An 8508-nucleotide genomic window follows, 5' to 3' on the forward strand; every position below is an offset into this window, starting at 1 on the left:
GAAAACTTAGAGCATGTTTGTATTGTGGGGAGAGGGAGAGAACTGAAGGAGGTTACGGGTGAGTGGTGTGCACCTGCGGATATTTCTGGGCTCTATTTAGCTCCTGTTTTTAAATTGTTCTCTTGCATCTATAAGAAGTAATGTGAAGTTAAGGTAACCAATTTAGTCAAGCGAGTGCTAGATAATAGTCAGCAATAGATCTGTTGATAGATTTGTTGCTGGTCATTTGGCATAAAGATAAATGGATCATAGATCTGTTAACTATCTCTTCTTAACATCTGATATTTGGCTGTTAGATGCTGTGCAGGTTTTGCTGGGTTGTTTTTGGTTTGTTTGTTTTTAATCTCTTAAGTGCTTAATGGCATCAATATCGATTACAGATTTTAAGTCTAGGGATCAAAGCAATTTGTCTTAATAGCTGTGTTTGCTGCCTGTATTTATTTTGCAAGCCTGGCTGATTTTGTTTCGAATGACTTGCATTTATGTCTGAAGTTTATTTTACGTGACTTATGCTGTAAAACACTTGCACAGTGAAATAACTTTTAAAAATGAATGTTTAAATATATTTGATTGGATAATTCTGACTTGCTCCATGAAGCAGCCTAAATAATTTAATGGTGTCTATGTTACTAATTAACGGGCAGTGATTTGGCACCATGAAAACTGGAGAGAGCTGGAGGTGCTCAACTCTGCTTCGGATTTATCTTTCTGAAAACTCGTCAAGTGCCAGACCAAGAAGATCTTTATTTCACCACCATAAAGATCTAAATTGCCATATGCAACATGGCAGTAACCATAAAGTTCTAGCTGGCAAGTAATTAAAATTATGACAATATTAAAAGCTCCGATTCAATTGCTGGAAAAGCAAATGATGTCCATTTGCTAAGAAACAAGTCTCATGCTTTCATCACCTCTAAAATTTAAAATTCGCTAAAATGGTTCAACACCACCTTGTAGACTTAACAAAATGACTAGTAGATATTAAGGTGGCCAATACTGACTTTCTAGCCCTTGAGTAAAGGTCAGGATGAAGTATATACCTTATTTGTCTAAGTTTAGATCCCTCAAATTAACTCACTAAAGTTTTTTAAAATGACTACGAAGTCCCAGCAGATGAACAAAGCTGACCCCCGTGTTTTCATTGTGCTGTTTCATTAAGATGCCAGAATCTGAAGGCCGTTACTACGACTGTGATTTGCTTCCTTTCATGGAGATTGGAAGCGTGGCTCACAAATTCTACCTCATCAATATTCGCCTCCCTGTGAATGAAAGGAAAAAAATTAATTTAGGAATTGGAGAAATAAAGGATATTCGTTTGGTGGTAAGTTTGCATATGTCTCCTTTCTAGATCTGCTTTGGTATTCTTCTCTTCCTTTAAACTGTTGCTGTCTGCCATGCTCTTTACAGTGATGTATGCTTGAAGGTAGGTGTTTGAATCCAGATATTGGCCTCATTGGCCTAATTGTTTTGCTTTGGTATAAGTAGCTTGTGAATGTATCAATCTTTTCCCCATTTCCTTTATGTCTATTCAAAACCTCAACAAACCTTCTATTTCCCAGTAAATGCGTGATGGTTTATTTTCTAAGTCCATAAACTTGTATAACACCCCTGATTTACCCTGAACCAGCCCCCCCCCCCCTTTTTTCCCAATAGATCTTTTTCTTTGGTTACTTGGTTAATAATCCTTCCTCACCCCTTTTGATTAACAGACTTTCCCCACTGCTGTTAATGTTCAGCTGTTGACCACTCTTTCCAGAAGCAAGCAATTCTATTCTGCTCAACTCGCTCCCTTTTTTTAGCTTCCTGAAGTTTTCCTGTAGTTTCAGGTTTAATTCTGCTGGAGAATATGCCTCCCTACAGAAAAGAAAAAGAATGAGGGGGAATAGGAATAAGACTTAAAGGGGAAAAATATTAACTCATGTCACCTTTCTTTAATGGATATTCCTGCCAGTGATAAACGCTTGTGTGTGTGCCTTGATGCAGTATTAAATGATCATAGATGCATAGAGGAGTAGGGCTGGAAGGGGCCTCCAGAGATCATTTAGTCCTGCCCCCTGCCAGTGTCAGGATCATAACTATTGAAATCATCCCATACAAACAAACATTATCTAAACTCTACATAAGACTATTGTCAACCTTAACACAACACAGACCTAACACCCTAACCTGTCACAAGTAAAGCAGGGGAATCATGACGGCCAATGTCCTGCTTCTGTGAAATGTTGTCAATATATGTTCAAGACGTCCCAGGTAAAGAGCCCTCTCCTGTTACAGAGGAAAGCAAATCCCCTTCAGTCTACTTATCTGACCATAGGGTAAAATTCCTGATGATGTATGGAAAGGTGTTGAGTACTGGACTACCAGCATTTTAATGCTCTAGACCAGGGGTCTTCAATGTTTTTTAACAAGCGTACCTCTTCTTTCTCAAAGTGCCAGCTCATGTACCCCTGTATTTTTTTTCTTGTTTTTAAGGGAGGGGGTAGGGGGGCAGATTGAGGCCCCCGTGGTGAGGGAAGGAATGGGGTTGGGACTGCCAGCCAGGGCAGAGCACAGGACAGAGCTGCGAGCAGCTTATCGGGGGGGGGGGCATGGGAAGGGGGAGCAGCTCACACCGGAGCATACACCCTGGGAAGTGTGGCCCTAGATCTGTGTATGGGGTGAGGGTGGGCTGGCCCAGCTGTGGGAGACGTCTCGCATCCCATGGACGAGCTGCTCATGGCTCTGTCCCGTGCCCTGCCCCGGCTGTGCAGTGCCTGCCCCAGTCCCACTCTCTCCCTCACTACGGGGCCTCAATTGAGGCTGCTAGCAGCTCATCCAGGGGGCGCAGGGAGAGGAGGGGCAGTTCCCACCACTGCACACACCCTGGGATGGCAGGGTGGTGAGGGGATGTGTGCCCCTGGATCTGCACGCAGGGCAGGCTGGGGCCAGCACCAGGTTCTTCCTGGTGGGGGCTTAGCTGGGCTGGGCTGTGCTTGGAGTGGGTAGCGATGGTCCTGGAGAGGGCTATGGTGGGGAGGGCTGCGAATTCTGGGGTGGTTGCAGGCCCTCTTGTAGCCCTACTCCCAGCACCGCTGCCGCCTGCGCCAAGCATAGCCCAGCCCAGCCCAGCCTGCACCAGGAAGAGCCTGGCACAGCCCTGGCCCCAGCCTGCCCTCGCCCTGTGTGCAGATCCAGGGGCACATGCACCCCACGTCCTCCCAGGTGCACATAGCTGTGGAAGCCACCCCGTCCCAGCTGGGAAGCCCCAGCTCCACCCCCTCCCCCACCACCGGGACCTTGATCTGCTGCCCCCCGCCCCCATGCCTGTTCCCTCAACACACCTGGCTGCTCTCCTGGCCGCCTGTGTGCTACACTGCAGCTGCACACATGCACATGGTATTTATTGGCCACATTAGGTCTGCGTATCCACTAGGACCTTTTTACGTACCCCTGGCTGATGACCCCTGTTCTAGAGCTAATTGCTCAGACTTATTGTGCTGTCTGGAGACTGGATAGTTCTGAAGAACTAATCAATGTGCCCGTTAGCTTTCTTGGTTGTTACTGCAGTTAGCTTCATTTTATGTTCCTATCCTTTCCCACTTTGTATCTAATATTAAGCTGACCTATTTCAAGATTAATTTATTAAAGCTTTATCTGGATGTCAAATGAGTGGCAATTTTATACTGATATAAATTATGTATACCTAGACTATGTCCATAAAACACCCTGCTGGATGAGTCTGGTTTAATAATAATGAGGAACTGGTGAAAGAAGTGTTGTCTACTTTTGCATTCATTATCAGGAATTTTTAGAAGTCTGCTTAGAGTCAGTGTCATAGCAGCGAAGTCTGGCAGCCAGGGGAAAGCTCTCAGTGGCAACCCATGCTCACCCTGTGCATGGCTCCAGGGAGCACACAACCCCCATGCTTGCCTAGAAGTGCACGCACCCTCCCCAAATGAGCTGCTTGTGGCTCCGTCCTGCATCCTGCCCCAGCTGGGCGGTGTGTTGGCACCCCTTTGCTTTGGTGCCCAGGGCGGTGTCCCAGTTGCACCCCCCTCCCCCCTTTTGCTACAGCATTGCCTAGACCAATTAGCAGGACACTAAACAAATAGCTGTTAACACTTCTCCCTCCCTTCCCCCACTTTGATAAGCAGATCAGAAATGTATTTTACAGCAATACTTGCTGTTAAATGCTAAAAGCTATAATTTGCAGCATTATAACTTCCCTGTGGGATAATGCAAAACTGATCCTGATTGCAAGGAAAGGGTTTAAATACCTTGGACCTCTTACATTTGAACTTGTTTTTCCTTTTTTAGGGTATCCATCAAAATGGAGGTTTCACAAAGGTGTGGTTTGCCATGAAAACCTTCCTCACGCCCAGCATTTTAATTATCATGATCTGGTATTGGAGGCGGATCAAAATGATGACACGTGCTCCTGTCTTGCTGGAAAAGTAAGTAGAGGAAAATCTTTAATCCACAGAGTTCAGTACAGATAGAGTTGCTTATGCAAAACCTGAATCAACTGGCTGTAATGCTGCTTTCGAAGATGGATACGTTTAGTTACCACTTACTAGTGTAACCATAAGCACAGGGAGATGGTGCTGGGCTAAAGGCAGCAAACTCCTTCCCCTCTCCCTGGATTCCAAATGCTACCTGTCCTCACCATCAGCTTCACTTTCTTCATCAAGTTTCTGAGCTTCACTGGCTTCGTCTTTATCCTTTCTTGAAATTGAAATGGACTTTGTTTTGTTCGTCTCTCTCCAGAGTTATCTTTGCTCTTGGGATCTCCATGACGTTCATAAACATCCCAGTAGAATGGTTTTCCATTGGATTTGACTGGACTTGGATGTTGCTTTTTGGAGATATACGACAAGGAATCTTCTATGCCATGCTTCTGTCATTTTGGATCATCTTTTGTGGAGAGCATATGATGGTAGGTGTGGCAGAGTAATTTCCTGTCCTTCAGAAATCTTTTAGTTCTTTGTAGTGCATAGGAGGGGATGTCAAGGAGTACTAAATGGGCTTTCACATTGGTTTAGAAGATGTATAAAACATTGCTACATTTTTGGCTAGAAATAATCCGTATGTTGTGGGATCTGAGTGAGTTACCATACGTAGTGCAGGTTTCTTGGTGGATAATTGCACAATAGCAGCTGAGTTAGGTGCAGGGTTTTCACTGTGCATTAGTTAGTCTTTGAATCAGAAAATTTGGGGTTAGAAGGGGCCTCATGAGGTCATCTAGTCCAACCCCCTGCTTAAAGCAGGACCATCCCTAACTAGGTCGTCCCACTCAAGGCTTTGTCTAGCCAGGTCTTAACCTCCAAGTATGGAGATTCCACCATCTCTCTGTGTAACCCCTTCCAGTGTTTTACTACTGTCCTTATGAGAACATTCTTCCTAATATCTAACCTCAGCTTCTCTTGCTCCAACTTGAGACCATTGCTCCTTGTTCTGTTATCTGCCACCACTGAGAACACTCTAGTTGAAGGATTCCCAAAGTTTCTATGCCTGGCCCGACAAACCGCAGCCCAGCAGTCACAGCTGACTGTGGCCAGAATTTCCAGCCGGCAGACAAGTAAGGGTGCCGTCACGCCCTGGGAGGCGGGGTGGGCCAAACCCTGCAGAAGGAGTCACAGCCTCTCTGCCAGGGTATAGGGAGCTGTGGTTTGCCTGTCCACAGCCGCTTCCGGTCTGGCAGCCAACCCGCTGTGGCCTGGCACCAGGCCATGGCCCAGGGATTAAGAACCCCTGCTCTAGCTCCATCCTCTGTGGGACCACCCTTCAGGTAGTTTTCATAGATTCATAGACGTTAGGGCTGGAAGGGACTTCGGAAGATCTTCAAGTCCAGCGCCCTGCCCCAGGGGCAGGAAGTTGGGGTCATAGGATCCCAGCAAGATAAACGTCCAAATTTCTCTTGAAGGCGTTCAAAGTAGGTGCTTGAACCACCTCCAGCGGCAGTCTATTCCAAACCTCGGGGGCTCGGACAGTAAAGAAGTTCTTCCTTATGTCCAGCCTGAAATGGTCATGGAGGAGTTTGTGACCATTCGACCTTGTCATCCCCTAGTTGAAAGTCCCCCTTACTCAGTCTTCTATTCTCCAAACTAAATAAGTCCAATTATCTCAGCCTCTCCTCAGAAGTCATGTTCCCCAGCCCCTCAGCCATTTTTGTTGCCCTCTACTGGACTCCCTCTAATTTATCCACATCCTTCCTGGTGTGCAGGGGGCCAAAAATGGACACAGTATTCCAGATGCGGCCTCAACAGTGCTGAATAGAGGGGGTCTAATCACTTCCCTTGATCTGCTGGCAAAACTCCTACTTATGCAGCCTAGTATGCTGTTAGCCTTCTTAGCAACAAGGACACACTTGATTCATATTGAGCTTATTGTCCACTGTCAGTACACCCCCAAGTCCTTTTCTGCCGAGCTGCTGCTTAGCCAGTCAGTCCTCGGCCTGTACCAGTGTAACATGGCATTGCCCATCAATGCACAATTAAGGAATAGGTGCAACAGCATATGTTTAAGTAGAACTCCTTGTTCACTTTCCACTGAGGAAGATACTGTTTAATTTCTGTGAGTGGGAATAAACTTGGGGCCTAAAAGGGGAGAAATTATTTGCCAGTGATTGCTCTTCAGGAGTTGCCTTTGCAACTTTTACATTATCTGCTACTTTCCCTTCCACCTCAGTTCTCACTAACCTTAGAAATATGGGTTAAGGAGAAGGACTTGAGGCAGTTCAGGCAGGAAAGGCACTTCTGTACCTAGGTGAGGGCAGTGAGGCTTTCCTTGTATAAGTGCACTTGAGCATCTCCCAGTGGATATGGCAGTACAGGAGACCCTCACCACTTGCGGGGGATACATTCTCAAGATCCCCACGAACGGCAAAATCCGCGAATACAGCGCTGCCTTCATGAACGCAGCGCCCCTGGCAGCTGGGGGGAGGGGTGCATGGCTGCGCTGGCAGCCGTGGGAGCCTGGCGGCAGCAAGTGCAAAGCTCCCGAGGAGCTTCTGTAAGTGTATTTTGAGATGTGGGTTCAGCATTCGCGAATATTTGAAACTGTGAACGCCAAACCTGCAAATAGCGAGGGTTTCCTGTACTTCAGCTTGACACCAAAGGGCACTGAATCACAAGAGGGATTATTGAGAGATGACTTTCAAAACGGCTTTTGGTAAAGAACCGCTTCTTGCTTTGGTAGTCTCTGCTTCAGTCTTGGTGATGCAGCAGTCAGATAGTATCCATCTTTCATAAATTAACCTTTCTCCATTTCTGCTCGAGTAGGATCAAAATGAGCGGAATCGTCTCTCTGGGTACTGGAAACAGGTTGGACCCATAGCTGTTGGTTCCTTCTGCCTTTTCATCTTTGACATGTGTGAGAGGTAATGAAGATGCTTTCTTTTTATTTTGTACTGATGAGATTGTGCTCTGAAGTGCTGTGCTATGCTGTGCTTAAAATAAAAATTACATAGGCCATAAACAGGCAGTACATTTGTGTCAAAAGAAAAACCTTACTCCCAGCACAAAAAGAGAACATGCAGCCATTCAGGGGATTTTGGGGGGGAAAAGAACTGGCTTTTCCACAAGGAAGTCAAATCTGATACCTGCCTGGAAGATCTCCCTCCTCTCAGTCTAACTTGAGCAGTTCTACATTTCTTTTAAGTGCTCAGGATAACCAATATTGCTCCTCCTATCATTGGCAGGAGTAGGAAATGTTCTCCTGTGGTGCAAACCCTCCCAAACCTCCAGGAGGGTTGCTGCTAAGATGAAATGCCACCTCCAGTCTTTCTGTCACCCCCCACACACCCCAAACTGCTAATTAGCTGATTTGCTGGAGGGTGTGGGGCCCTCTTCCAGGGCTCTATGTGGCAGCTACGACTTTTCAGCAGCTGCCAGTAGTTGACAACCAGTCGCTTTCCAAGCAGGGGAGAAGGCAGGCTGTCAATCAGTGAGCTCCAATAAGGGTAGGGGTTGCCCAGGGAGCAGCCCTGTCTTGGCCCCTGGGCTGGAGACCTACGTACTCTGCTCCCAGGCTATTTTTTGCCAGGAAGAATTTTAATTTCAGAGAAAGTCTTACAGCTAGACATGAGTGCCTATCTTAGGCCTTAGACATGGGTGACCTCTACCCTGGAGTCTCCTTTTAAATAGCTTTGAGGTCATAAGGACTATAATATAATTTAACATTTCAGTATCACATGCCTTTTCTGATGCCCATATATAAACTCTGCCTCCCCCATTCTCTTTTCTGCATGTCAGAAGGAGTGACTTTGCTGGCCAGTTAAGTCATTAACTTAATGGCAGTTGTCATTAACAAGAGCGCTAAGCGAGGCAACCCCCGCTTAGCGCTCTTAATTAGTGCTCTTAATTGGTTCCTGAAAAAACGAATATTTAGTGAAACGAGTGTTAAGCAAAACCAAAAGTTTTTGATGACCCAAGGTGGTGACTGCAGTGTTTTTAATGACCCAAGATGCAGACCACGAGCATTATAACAAAACTCACTGAGTGCTAGGTGGAATCAGATATGACACTCATT

The 8508-nt window shown here is 46.1% G+C and overlaps 1 protein-coding gene across 1 annotated transcript in view; it reads left to right on the forward strand.

Moving 5' to 3' along the window:
- Window positions 1-8508, forward strand: part of WLS (wntless Wnt ligand secretion mediator) — a 104090-nt gene that overhangs the window by 75895 nt on the left and 19687 nt on the right. Inside the window, exons 4-7 of the mRNA XM_019528418.1 lie at window positions 1160-1321; window positions 4297-4433; window positions 4747-4915; window positions 7260-7357. Of these exons, the coding sequence (XP_019383963.1) occupies window positions 1160-1321; window positions 4297-4433; window positions 4747-4915; window positions 7260-7357 (566 nt within the window). The remainder of the gene's footprint in view (window positions 1-1159; window positions 1322-4296; window positions 4434-4746; window positions 4916-7259; window positions 7358-8508) is intronic.

The sequence above is a fragment of the Gavialis gangeticus genome, unplaced genomic scaffold (genome assembly GCF_001723915.1).
Source record: "Gavialis gangeticus isolate Ggan-Ray unplaced genomic scaffold, GavGan_comp1, whole genome shotgun sequence".
Taxonomy (NCBI): Eukaryota; Metazoa; Chordata; order Crocodylia; family Gavialidae; genus Gavialis; species Gavialis gangeticus.